Source organism: Spermophilus citellus, assembly GCF_964194105.1.
Source record: "Spermophilus citellus genome assembly, chromosome: 14".
Lineage (NCBI taxonomy): Eukaryota > Metazoa > Chordata > Mammalia > Rodentia > Sciuridae > Spermophilus > Spermophilus citellus.
In genome coordinates, this window is record NC_138194.1 from 34,102,085 (window position 1) to 34,116,927 (window position 14,843).

At 37.5% G+C, this 14,843-nt stretch overlaps 1 protein-coding gene across 13 annotated transcripts in view; it reads right to left on the reverse strand.

Annotated features, from left to right (window-relative positions):
- Nucleotides 1-14,843, reverse strand: part of CSPP1 (centrosome and spindle pole associated protein 1) — a 152,768-nt gene that overhangs the window by 120,372 nt on the left and 17,553 nt on the right. For 7 of the 13 annotated variants that reach the window (XM_081266453.1, XM_081266450.1, XM_081266446.1 and 4 more), the window contains exons 1-2: nucleotides 12,920-13,040; nucleotides 1,735-1,843 (exon numbers count right to left, since the gene is read on the reverse strand). In XM_081266453.1, the coding sequence (XP_081122579.1) occupies nucleotides 1,735-1,833 (99 nt within the window). In that variant the 5' untranslated portion in view covers nucleotides 1,834-1,843; nucleotides 12,920-13,040. Of the gene's footprint in view, nucleotides 1-1,734; nucleotides 1,844-1,948; nucleotides 2,020-12,919; nucleotides 13,153-14,843 lie in introns of those variants that run through there. The other 6 variants (XM_081266444.1, XM_081266443.1, XM_081266442.1 and 3 more) reach the window with 5 other exon arrangements.

Consider the following 14,843-nt stretch of genomic DNA (forward strand, 5'->3'; position numbering starts at 1 on the left):
ACTTAAGCGTAAGACAAGAAACAAGCCAAAATCACTTAAAAACTATAATAAATATTTGAATATTTAATTAATTCACTTATTAACAAATATTCACTGAGTTCCTGTTAAATGCTAGGCATTGTGCCAGGTACTGACAATATATGAGAAAAAATAATACAAGAATTTCTGACATTTTAAAGCATAAACTGTTAGGGAGACACATGATAAAGTAATATATAATTAGATTATGTGACATGTAAAGAGTGACAAGGAAGAGCTATGGTGGGGAAAAAAAACAAAAAGCCAGGTTAAGAGGCCCAGAAATGCTATGAGAAGGATTACAAAGCCTCAATGAGCAGGTGATTCTTGAACTAATACTTAAAATTATTATGCATATATTATTTAACATTAGAGATTATAATAACCTGTATTAAAACCTATGTACGACCCAAACTACATAATTCCAAACACCATACATTAGCCCTCTGTACAACAGAGTGATGAAGAACATAGACTTTGGATTTGGATGAAAGTTCCAATCCTGCATCCCCCACTGTGTACCTGGAAAATTATTTAACGGCTTTGAGCTTTTATTTCTTGAAGTGTATAACAAAAGAATTTCCCCCTACTTTACAGGGTTGTTATGACTAAATGAAATGAAATACATAGGGCTCGGGATGTAGCTCAGTGGCAAGAGCACATATCTAGCATGTGCAAGGTCCTGGGTTCAACCTTCAATACCACCAAAAGCAAAAGTCTTTGGCATAACAGCTTGTTTGCTTATTCATGGCAGATTATGGAAAAAAGGCAACCCAGCATGGTGGCTTAGAGAACAAGCACTGGAGTCAGGCTGCCTCGGATTAAAGCCTATTCCACCAACCTTCATCATTTTAGTCTCATTACTTAGCTTTCCAATATGTCAGTTCACTCATCTAGAAAATTAAAATAACAGTACATATCTTGTTCATAGTTAGCACTCTATATAATATTACCAATGTAAGTAAAATTATAAATGGAGTGCCTATATTATTTATCATTTCAATCATGATACCATGTCCAGGAGGAATGCAAAACCAGATAAGACACAGCCAAAAATCACTTGGGCAAACCAAAATGTATGGTTACTCTCAACTAGGGCAAAATATATAGCACAGACCAATCTACATGCTATATCTTATTAACTATACATGAGAGATGATGCTGTATCTACCTAGATTAGAACAATATTCTCAGAGCATAGCACAATACCTGGCACAATCTCATTAAACATTTGCTAAATGGATGAATCAATCTTTCACCAAAATGAGAAAAACTTTAAGAACTTTATAGACAATGCTTTCAGAAACAATTATTTTAACAAATTTATATTCAGAAAAGCAAATAGTACTAAGTAAACAACCCTAACAAATTCACTCCTGTACATTTCAAAGAAAATTGTTTTAATCAATTCATTAAATAATCTTAACTTTTTCACATAAAACAAGAACTTGCTTTTAAATTTGGTTATATTCTGGAAGTTCTCTGTCCAAGAACTTGTCTCCTAACCATCTTGTGAAGCATATAATTATTCATTAAAACTCTTAACAAGAGAGAGGAGAAATACTGTGAGATAAAAATCACAAAACAGCACTCAAATATTATTGAAATCTGCAGTCAGGCTTTCAGATTTAGAATGACACAGCATAATCAAATTAAAATATGAAACAGAAGATTCTCACAGGATTACACAAGTATAATCCTTAGAATTAATTTTACCTTCATTTCCATGTACGGTGGATCACTTTCCAATTCAGCTTTGTCTTTGGCCAACTTGGCTTTTCTTTCTTCAATAAATTCATCCAAATTATCAGCCATTTTGCAGCTTCTGGAAAAAAATAACAATTCTTCAAGGAGCACAACTGTATTATAATATTTTTACTCTATTACCATGAAGGTCTACAATCCACACTTAGTGTTCAATCTCATTTACCAAATTGAGAACTTCCACCTTCAGCTCGATCATAAATTTGCCAGATTCATCTCCCAATTCTCCAGAAAAGCCTATGAAATATTTTAAAATATATGAAAATGAACCATCATCACCATCATCACAAAGACAATCAAAAACACAAAGGCAAGAAAACATCAATCCTTATTTTTTTTTTTTTTTTTGTAAAGTGCTCTAACTATTTGGAGATTCTAATTTACAGAAAAGTTACAAAAATACCAAGAATACCCAGATCGTCTTTATCAGTTCTCTTATTGGTAAAATAAAACAGCTAGCAATGTAGTTCAGTGGTAAAGCACCCCTGGGTTCAATCCTCAGTACAGGAAAAAAAAAAAAGATAAATTGGGCTATTTTCTTACATAGCTTCAACATAATTTACTAACTTCAAAAACCCTAATTTAAAAAAAAAAAAAATTTAACCTCTTGTACATGTTCCAATTAAGTGGCCCAATAATGGCCTTTACAGCATATTTTTCTCTTTCCAGTTCAGGATTCAGTCTAGTTTAGGTGTTCCATTTCCTTGTTATACCTCCTTAGCCTTCTTTATTTTGGATCATCTTTACAAACTTCCTATGTCATTAATATTTTTTAATACAACCATTCATTATCCACCTTTTTAAATACAACAATCCTCATCTGAGGTTTGCCTGACATTTCTTTATGACTAAATCCAAGGAATACTCTCAGCAGGAATACTACTTAAGAGGTGATGTGTCTTGATCAAGGTTTCATCTGTAACAGACACATGATATCTACTTGCCCCTCATTAATGAGGTTGATTTGATCACCTTGGACAAGACGTTGTATAATTTCTGTACTATTGCTCCCTTATAATAATAATAAGCCATCTGAGGGAATACTTTTATACCATGCAAATATCCTACTCCTGATCAAAATTTCCCCCAGGATTTATATTAGTGGTTCTTGATTGGTCCAATTTTTTTCCTTTATGGCTGCAAAGGCTAATTTTTTAATTCCTCCACTTCCTGCACATTTATTTTACCAGTCAGCATTTACTTATCATTCTATTATAATCATAAGCCCTTCTTTCATCCCGTTCATTTGGTTTATCATCAGTGTGGAATCATGAATTTCTTTCTTTTTTTTGTCTATTTTGTTTATTTATTTTTATTTGGTGCTGAGAATAGAATCCAGTGTCCCACATGTGTGAGGCCACAACCCCAGCCCCATGAATTTTTTCAATAAATCCTAGCATTGTTTTTAAGTTCATAAGCTGTTGTCTTAAGTGAGAAATAATTTATATACCATAAAATTCACATTTTAGTGAACAGTTCCAATAACTTTTAGTAAATTCATACAGTTGTTCAAGTATCACCACAATCATGTTTCATGTTTCCATCACCCCAAGAAGTTCCCCCATTCTCCTTTGCAGTCACTCCTCACTCCTACCCCCAACACAGGAAATTGTTCTTTTTTCTCTATAGTTTTGACTAATCTGGAAATTTCATACAAAAGGATCTTATGGAATATGTAGTCTTTTGTATCTAGCTTCTTCCACTTAGTATTTCTGAGATACCTTTGTAGCTTCTATCTTAAATAGTTTGTTGTTTTTTATTATTAAAGTCATAGTCCATTGTATGGAAACACAACACTTTATTCACCTGTTGCTGGATATTTGAGTTGTTTCCATTTTTTTGGCTATTTGTAGAAAACACTACTATGAACACTCATGTACAGGTTTTTATGTGGACATGTTTTCAATTTTTTTCTACAAATACATAGAATTTCTGGGTCATATGAGCTGTTTAACATTTTGAGGAACAGATAAACTGTTCCTCAAAGTATAGGGGCTATATCATTTTAAATTCCAGTCATGTGAAATGGTTGCAATTTCTACACATCTTAACCAAGGCTTGTTACTTCCACTCTTTTCGATCTTAGTCATTCTACTGAGTAGACAGTAGTATGTATATTTGGTTTTAACTTGAATTTAGTGTGTCTATTTGCCATTCACATAAGCACATATCACTGGGACTATATCTATTCAAATCTCCTGCCCATTTTTAAATTATGTTGTTTTCTTAGTATTGAGTTACAAGATTTCTTCTCATATACTACATAAATCCATTGTCAATAATGTTTTGTAAATATATTCTCCCAGTCTTTGGTCTGTTAAGTCTTCTTAATGATACCTTAAAGTGTATAATTTTTATCAAGCCCAATTTATGAATTTTTTTCAATTTTTAATCAATTCATTGTGTTTTTATGTCATAGCTATGATTCCTTTACCTAACCCAAGATCACAAATAGGTTCTTCTGTTTTCTTTTAGATTTTTTTTTTTTACAGTCTTAAAAAGTCTATGAACCATTTAAATTCAATTTTGGGGAATTGGAAGGGTCGAAGTTCAATATCTTTGTTTTTTGGGTGGTGCTGGGGAAAGACCACTATAGTTATTAAGGTGAATTAGCAACTTGCCACATTGAGAAATGCAAAAGAACATACACCATAAGCAACACCCGGGTATCTGTGTAAGCAGGAACTGAAAAAGACTTATATGATTGGGGCTTGTGTTGAGTGATTTACAAGAAGGTTTAAAGAAGCAGAGCTCTATTGTCAGCAAGTGGGAGTAATTCTATAATTGGACATCTTAATAACACTTAACTATACGTTAGGCTAAAGCTGTAACTGGCTTTAAAAAAAAAAAAAAGCAGAAGTCATTCCTATCAGCTGGGAGAGGGGATGTTTAGAATTTTGTGGCTTAGACAATGTTTATGTATTTGGACATGGAATATTTGTCTTGAACCATCACAGGCACAGAGTAGTCTTATCTGATGTTGATGTTCTGTACAACTGTATATCTTCATCAGGATACCAAGTTACTTTAAGTACCAGACCAGTTCCTAGCAACACCAATGCCCGGCAATACATCTGGCCGACTTCCAGCTGTCATAACTATTTCTCTTTCTTATTCATAAGAGCATGTAAAAACTTACATAAAACTACTTCAACTATAAAATTTATTCCTAAATTACTTAGTGAATAACAGACTGGGTTGGTGGATATATCCTTCAATAATACAAAATACAGTAAAATTAAGTTTCAAGAGAAATCAGCTGAAAGAAACCTAAATGGATTCTTAATCTTCCTGACACCCTACAATGTAAAATCACTCACAACTATTTATTTTACACAGGTCTTTTCCCCTCAGTAGATATATACACTATATGTACATAACAGTTTTCAGTTTCACTGAAAGACTAAGATTTGAAATACATTTCAAATAATTCCTTTTTTATGGCTTGAAAATTTTTATTTAACTTCAGCAAATATTGGAAATAGAAAAATGAATTCTGCAGAATTTCACAAATAAATCTTCCAATTTCCACTAACAAATGTTATCATCCAATGGCTAAGCAATTATAATGCTATGAACATTCACCACAATGAATGTGCTGAATACATTTCACATAATTCTATATGACTGATGTCAAATATATTCCTTAGCCTCTCTACACCTAAGAGTACTTCCTCATCTATAAAGAGGAAATACTACCTATTCCAGAGTTACGAAGTAAAAAGAAAAATGTTTCAAAATGCCAAACACAGAATCTGACACTTAGAAATCAAGACATCAGTTATCATCAATTACTGCTATATTGCCATAGTCTTTGTATGTATAAACATACTTATCTTTTGAGGAAAAAAAAAAAGTCTCGAGGCTGGGGGGATGTAGCTCAGCAGTAGAGCACATGTTTAAGATGCTTGAGGCTCTGGGTTCAATCCCCAGAACAAAAAGAAAGAAAGAAAGAAGCAGCTTCCAAGCTTAAAGTATGCTGAAATTTGGGTAGGGGGACGTCGCTCACTGGTAGAGCACTTGCCTAGCATGTGTGAAACACTGGATTCAATCCCCAATACCACAAAAATGGTATGCTAGAATTTAAATCACCAAAAATTGATACTAGGTTATCATAATCCAAACCATCACCTCTAAATTGTAAGTTTAGGAAATGCTTATAATATAGATAAAAATATAAGCAGATCATAACTTACCATTCTGCTAAGTCTAGGGAAATCATAAATAGAAGGACCCAGAAGAGAAACTGAATATATCCAATTCCTTCTCCCAATTTCACCAATCACAAAGGTGGGGAGGTGGGATGTGGCTCCTATCATTATCCCTCTGAAGGAATAAAGTACACATTTTCTCCCTTCTACACTCCTAAAGCGGGTCATTATGCTGTATGCTGGGAGGATAAAAAGAATAAAGCATGACCCTTGCCTTCAAGTTGAGATTAGCTAATGTCCCTTGTCACAGAGACTCACAGTCTAGCCAGACTGGGGTTTAAGATTTAGATATGACATACCTACCCCTAATGGATCCAGTAGACATATCAAGAAAACTGAATACACAAGGAACTCAGAACAGAATCCAGTCTGGACATAAAGATTTAGCGGTATTTGATCATCAGAGATATTAGAAAGAGGAAGATGGCAGATTGGAAACAGTCAGACTTACTTGCTGCTCCATGAGGTTGAACTAAAACAAGAATGGTATGCAGCTGCATGTTGAGGTGGGGGACCCATAGGAAAACACTGAAGTGCAATTGTGGAGAGTTAGTGACCATGTGAAACCCAGCAATAATGATATTTAGAATAAGAGTACACTAACACTGAGCTCCAAGGTGGCACCGCAGGGAGAAGTGCACCTTCAGCAGGTTGAAATATCTCCAGGAGTACAGTCTGCCACCCTGCAAATATGTAGTCTGAGCAGACAAGAGACTTGGGCTCTGCATAGAGAGCTGGTACATAAGTTTTATACCTGGGACTGGCCTCATTTAGACAGTAATTTAAGTAAAAAGAAAATAAGAAACTATGAGTAAAACATACTCTGGGCAAATTAAAAGAACAAACTTAAGACTCATAGATCTAGAGGAAGAAGCAGAACTACAGGCTAATAGCACAGAAAACCTACTCAGTGAAATAATAGAAGAAATTTTTCCCAAATCTGGGGAATGATATGAACATCCAGGTACTAGAGGCATTTAGAACCCCAAATAACCAAAATAGAACCTCTTCAGAACATAATATGTATTTAAAATGCTAAAAATAGAGAAGAAAAAATATTAAAAGCTCTAAGAGAAAAACACCAAGTCACTTATCAAGGCAAAACCATCAAAACAAAATGATTTCTTAGCCAAAACTCTAACAGCCAGGAAGGCATGAAATGATACATTTTAAGCCCTAAAAGAAAATAACTGCCAGCCTAGATTATTATTATATCTGACAAAGTTATCTTTTAGAATTGGAGAAATAAAGATTTCCCAAGAAATAAACTAAAGTAAAGAATTCTTTTATAAACTAAATAATTCTTTTAAAAACTAAAAGAATTCATGGTCATTAAACCAGCATTACAGAAGACACTCAAAGGAATCATATACCCAGCTGAGAAAGCAAGAAAATACAACCCCAAGAGCACATGAAAGAATAAATCTCACTAGAAGAAAAACAAAGCAAATATGATTATAACAGTAAACCATCAAACCCCTTAAGGTAAATAAGGAAGAACTGAACACAGAATTCTCAGAAGAAAAACAATAAAATAACAGGAACTAATACATGTCTTTCAATAATAATCCTGAATATTCATGTCTGAATTCTTCAATTTAAAAAAATGAAGACTAGCTGACTGGATTAAAAAACATCTGTTTGCTATTTGTAATTCACCTCACTACAAAGACAAATAGGCTGAAAGTAAAATGATGGAGAATGATATTACAATGAAATGGAATCCAAAAGCAAGCAAAAGGGGTAGGGTTTTAGCTCAGTGGTAAAGTACTTGCCTAGAATGTGTGAGGCACTGGGTTCGATTCTCAGCACCACATATAACTAAGTAAAATAAAGGTCCACGGACAACTAAAAAAATATAAAAAGGGAAAAAAAAACAAGCAAGAACAAATGGAACCCAAAATTAGAAATTAGTTGAAGCAAATATAGAGACTAAAACAATAAAAAGGATCAATGAAAAAGAGCTGGTTCTTTGAAAAGATAAACCAAATTGACAAACCCTTAGCCAAATTAAGCAAAAAAAGAGAGAAGACTCCAATAAAATCAGAGATGAAAGAATGTATATTACAACAGTAATTACTGGACTCCAGGTCATTAGTAAACACTTTGAAAAATTACAATATATTGGAAAATCTAGAAGAAATGGACAATTTTCTAGACACATATGATCTACCAAAAACCAAAGCAGGATACAGAAAGTCTACACGTATCAATAACAAGCTATGAGATAAAAGTAGTAATAAAAAGTCAAAGTGATCCAGACAGATTCACTACTGAATTTTACCAGGCTTTTAAAGAACTAATACCAAAATTCCTCAAACTATTCCATAAAATAAAAAGGGAAGAACTATTCCAAACTCATCTTACAAAGCCAGCATTATCCTACTACCTAAACCCATAGGGTCACAACAACAACAAAAAAAACACAGACCAATGTCATTGATGAACAAAGATACAAAAATCCTCAACAAAATGCCCACAAATCAAATTCAACGGCACACTGAAAAGATCATACACCAGGGGCTGGAGTTGTGGCTCAAGAGGTTGAGTGCTCACCTATCATATGTGAGGCACCGAGTTCAATCCTCAGCACCACATAAAAATAAAATAAATTGTGTCCACCTAAATATTTTTAGAAAAAGATGATACACCATGATCAAGTTGCTTTCATCCCAAGGATATAAGTAAGCTTGGTTCAACATATGCAAATATGTTCAACATAAATGTAATATACCACAAACTGAATATACAAAAAATCAGTAGCTTCCTATACATCAACAATGAACTTAATGAGAAAAAAATCAAGAGGAAATGGCTGCAAAAATATTAATAATAAAATACCCAGAAATAAACTTAAGTAGGTGAAAGACCTCTATGATGAAAATTAAAAAACACTGAAGAAAGAAACTAAAGACACTAGAAGATGTAAACACCTTCCATATTCATGGATTGTTAAAATGGTCATACTAGCAAAAGCAACCTACAGATTCAATACAATCCCCATCAAAATACCAATGATATTATTTAGAGAACTTGAAAAAGATCCCAAAATTCATATGAAACATAAAATTCCCAAGTTGCCAAAGCAATCCTGAACAAAAAGTATAAGATCAGAGGCATCACAATACCCAATTTCAAAATATGCTATAGATGTGTTATAACAAAACAAAAAGAGTATGGTATTGGCATAATAAACACATGAACCAATGAAATAAGAATCCTCTACAACTATCTAATTCCCCACAAAAGAACCAAAACACATGTTGGAGAAAAGACAGCCTCTGCAGAAAATGATGCTAGGAAAATTAGAATTACATCTGTAGAATATTAAAACGATCCCCATCCCTCACTGTATAAAAATCAACTCAAAATTAATCAAAGACCTTGGTGTGGGGTTGTAGTTAAGCGGTAGAGCGCTTGCCTAGCATGTGTGAGGCACTGGGTTCAAACCTCAGTACCACATGTTAAAAAAAAAAAAAAAAAGGTACATTAACAACTAAAAAAGTTTAAAAAAAAAGAATCAAAGACCTTATTGTAAGACTTGAAACTGAAAGTACTACAGGAAAACACTTCAGTTTTCAAATATAGGCAATGATTTTCTGAACATGACTCAAATAACTCAAGAAATAATAGCAAGAATTGACAAATGGGATTACACAAAATTAAAAAGGTTCTACACAGCAAAGAAAACAATCAACAGTGTGAAGGGATAGCCAAAGGAATGGTGCTGATAACGCCAAGGTCGCAGGTTTGATCCCCATACGGGCCACCAAATGCCCAGTCTGGCTGGGCACAATTCAGGAGCCACTTGTCAAAAGAAACTAACTTTATTTTTAGAACTACAAACGCCAAACAAAACAGCTCCTCAGGAAAAAACCCTCAGAGCCCAACTGCCACCACTGGCTTCCCACAAGCCTCTAGCTGATGATTGGTTCACAGCGGCCCCAGCAACATCTAGTTGATTGGCTCCTCTGCGGTGATGTTCATTGGGCTGTTTCCCTGCCCTTCAGACTGCCAGCTGATGATTGGCTTACAGAGGCCCCAGCAACATCTAGCTGATTGGCTCCTCCACGAGCTGCTCATTGGGGGACTTCTTTGGCTCCACCCACGCAACCCAGCCAATCGGCCTCAAGAACAGGAGGATTGTGGGAGGTGGTGAGGGTTGTGTGGGGGTGAGAGGCTTGTGGGAAGCCGGTGGTGGCAGTTGGGCTCTGAGGGTTTTTTCCTGAGGAGCTGGTTTGTTTGGCTTTGGAGTTCTAAAAATAAAGTTAGTTTCTTTTGACAAGTGGCTCCTGAATTGTGCCATCAAGGAAAGACAAATCAAAAACTACTCTGACATTTCAACTTACCCGAGTCAGAAAGTCCATTATCAAGAAAAAAATAAATGCTGGTGAGAATTTAGGGGAAAGGGAGCCCTTAAATGCTGTTGATGAGAATGTAAATTAGTACAGCCACTGTGGAAAACAGTAACAAGGTCCTCAAAAAACTAAAAATAGAACTATCATATAATCCAGCTATACCACTCCTGAGTATATATCTGCAACAATCAAAGTCAATACATGCATACCCATGTTTATCAAGGCACTAGTCACAACAGACAAGTTACAGAATCAGCCTGAATGCCCATTAACAAATGAATGTATAAAGAAAATGTGGTATATGTATACAGTGGATGTGTGTACATCCACATAAAGGAGAATAAAATCATGTCATATGCAGGAAAATGGATGGAACTGAAAAATGGTACTGTTAAGGGAAACAAACCAGACTCTGAAAATTAAGTGTCATGTTTTTTCTCATATGTACTATCAGAGAGGGGTGGGGGATGAAAGCAGAAAGGGGACTGTTTGGGAAGGGTGGGAGACAGAGATGATGAATACAATCAAAGTGAATTATATGCATGTATTAAATACCATTATTTTGCACAATGAATAGGTACCATTATAATAAAAAAAATTAAAATAATAATATCACCATCATCCTGCCAGAGGTGAGATGGAATCTCAATGCAGTTTTGATTTGCAAAACTACACTGGGATAAAAAAGGTTGCCTGACAAAAGAGACCCTACAGTATGAAAACAGAACCAAAGACTCTCAGGGAATGATAACATTTAGGCATGTCAGGTAAGAACAGACACTGTGAAAAAGCTCTAGATAAAAGAGAGAGGGATGAGGTGACCAGGACAATGTTTCTCACTTATCTACCAAGGGTCTTTCCACCAAATGAAAGGTTCTCAATCATTTTCTTCTGGCAGATGACATTCACATGAGTAATTTACTTCCATGGGCACACTCGAATTTTGACAAATCCCTCTCAATGTTTTATGAAGTAAATGCCATGCTGTTGGGGACAAAAAGGGAAGCTGCAGGACAGGATACAAAGAGAATAAATACATAAAACCATTTTGAAGTCTTTTAGAATATATTAATGATGCATTATAAATTCATATTAGTAAATTTCATTATCATTTCAACATGAATAAGTCAGTAGCATACATTACATAGCCTTTGGGTTACACAAAATTGCTAAAACACTTGGTCAAACAACTTTGCTTACTACTCAGGGAGGTATATCACAAAGTATGTCAGAATGATATCAAAAAGATAACCTGATGTGTAAACTCACAAGTGCTCCCTCCCAATTCATCAGTGCTGCAAGAGATCCAAAATGTCCTCCCTGTGGAGCATTTCGGCAGATATTTAACCACCAGAAAGTCAGAGAAGAATGATATGAAGAAAGCATCTTACTGGTTTCCACCAGATTCCTTTATTACTTGTCAATGAGAAAGCCATTCTTTCACAGTGAAAACAAGAACTTCTCAGGATAAATGAGGCTTTTTACAAACTCATATTTATCTATTTAAAGTTGTTTTTACAACCTTTTTAGACATCTTGCATTTGAAAACTGGATGGTAGCTTACTTCAGAATTTGGTCTTCCCCGAAATCCTGGTTAAGCTTCTTAATTCTATAATCTTTGATGGCCAGCCTCTCTCAAAAGATGAGTCCCACTGCTAGCATTGAATGAAAACTGTATTCAATTTCCATATAAGAATACTACAATCAGAAGAGGTTCAAGCTCAAGCTGCCCAGTAAACATGGGGGTGAGGGGGGTGGAGGTGATAATAATAGCACCAACCTCACAGGGATATGGTGAAGATTAAGTTTTACTTGCAAAGCTCTGGGAACAGTGCCTTGGCACACAAGCACTCTAACGTTAAACATTAACCAGCCCAACCCGGAGGAGGAAAGGCGCCTAGGGAAGTTTAGCAGAACTCAGGAGACCGGGCCTCCAAGGAGGGAAGATGCACGGGAGCGAAGGCTTAGCACAGTTTGTCTCCAGGTGCTAGGGGTGGCTATTTAGAAAGCGTCAATGCGTTGTCAGGCAACCGGCTGGCAACAACACCTGAGGCGGCAGCGGTGGCAACCACGAGGGCTCCGTGAGGGCTCCGGAATTAGGACCACGTAGGCGGGGCAGCGCCCCGCCCCCGACAGCTGCGAGCCCCTCACCCACAGGGAACCCCCGCCCCTGTAACCTGGGTACCGCCCCCTGACCGGCTGCCACCAGCCCGAAAGGGGGCCCGGTAACTCGAGCACCACCCCCGCCCAATAGCCACAAGACACACCGTGAGGGAACCCCCGCCTCCAACACCCCAGACCCCGTCACCGCCGCCCCGCCTGGCGGCCGCGAGACCCCAAATCCCCATATCTGTAACTAGGATCACCTTCCCCGTCCCACCCAGCAGGTTCGAGACCCCTACCCGGAAAGAAACCCCCACCCCAGCCCCAGTAACTTTGGCTTCGACAGCAGGCTGCCACGCGACCTCCGCCCCCCGGAGCCGCGAACCTAGCCCTGAAACCCTCTCACCCCATCCCAGGTCACACCCCGCCGGGCCTGCTCTCCACCCGCAGCCGAAGAACTCTTACTCAGGAGAGCGGGCTCGCGTCCGGGTAGACGCACAACGCTCCAGCGAGGCTCTCTGTAGACCAAAGAAGCGGTGGCGACCACCCGGCGCGGGAACTGTGTGACAGGCCGCCTGACCCAGGCTCCGCCTCTCTGGCCCAGCCCTCCTCACGCCTTTCGCCAACTGCCGTGCGTGGCCCTGCCTCCACTGGCGCCGCAGGGGGACACCGCGCGGCCGAGGTTGCCCCCTGCCGTCCCGGAGGCTGCACAACTCGCTGGATGTTCGCAAGGCTTGCCTGTACCCTGGCTGCAAACAATGCCATCAAGGTTCCCCTGCTATGTTCAGGGTCTGTTAAACCGTGGGCGCCACTTCCAAGACTAAATCGATTACAGACTCTCTAAACCACCCTTCCCCTACCCCATGAGCTAGCTAGTCAGGTCAAGGAACAGTATCAATGTCTGAAAGGCAGAGAGAGCAAAACTCTTGACATAGCTTTTCAAGGATTTAGTCCTAGTCCAGGTGGTAAACGTCGTGTCCTGGGCTTTCATTATCCTTTCAACATGCAACATAGTTCACCCCAATCCTGACTGGCTACATATATGACTAGAAAAGAGATATCTAGCTTCCCAGGAGAGTGGAACTAATGGTATTAATATATCATAGGACCCTAATTTATCCTGACTTATTTTCAAAAGGTGATTTTAAAATGTCAAAACCTCAGGCTGCGATGTAAAGTCAATTTTGTTTTCAACTATCCACCACACATCACACAATAGAAGTGGAGGATACAACGCAAAGCATACAGTGAAAAGGAAAACCTCCATGTAAACAAATACCTTACAAAGCAGTTATAGACGCAACTACAGAGACTTAGAGACACTGTGATTAAAATGGTTACTGGAAAGAAAGAGTTCCTAGATTGAGATCTCTAAGTTGTTTTAAAGATTAATATCATCTCCCAGACAGAAAAGGAAGAGCATTTCAAACAATGCTGAACACAACTATATTGCTAAGCCAAAGAGAAGGTACTGGCATTGACGGAATGAAAAGCTTCAGTGGGTACTAAAAGAAGCTGGAGAGGTATAAAAGGATCCCGTTATGAATAGCTGTGATGCTTTTTCCCAGCAAAATTTGTATCCAAAACATCCTAGTAGTTAGTGATAAAACAATGAATACAGACCTTGACCATGTCTTGAAACTCAGAATCTAGCGCTGATGGAGGGATGAGAGTACAATACCTAAAACAAACTAACAAACTAAACAAGCTTTCTGTTAGCTGCTGTAGAAAACAAAAAAGGTTGGTCAGATTAATTCTACCCGGGGACAAAGGTAATTCGTAAGGCTGTTAAAGACCAAACTGCAACCTATAACAAAAACTAGGAAAACTGGAAGCCTGCATGGTGCTGCATGCGCGTGGGAAGGCTTCATGAAGCACAGACTCCCAACTTTGGCCAACCCTCAGCACACTAGCAAGACCCTCAGCAACTCAGAGAGAACCTTTCTCAAAGTGAAAAATAAAAAGGACTGGGGTGGTAGCTGGAGGGAAAGAGCCCCTAGGGTTCAATCCCCAATACTAAAAAGATTAAGTACTGGACATTTTCAGAACACCAATAGATCACAATTTATAAAGTTTTCTAAACACGTGGGGAAAAAAAAAAAAACATGACTTTAGAAATCCATGAGTTTTCATTACCTCCTTCGATCACTAGCGAAAGCTCATCTAAAAGCTAGGGGCCAGGGGATTTTACGAGCCCATTTTACGCATGTGCAATGAATCACCTTAAAACATAATGACATGTTTGTCTTTCCTCTCCAGAACTAGAATCCAGAACTACTTCCATTTCGTTTTTCAAAGGCATTCTTATTTTTCAGTCTTTCAAAGAACTTATTTCACTTAAAGTACCTTACACCCACACAAAACCACTTTCACCAGCTTCCCAGCTTAA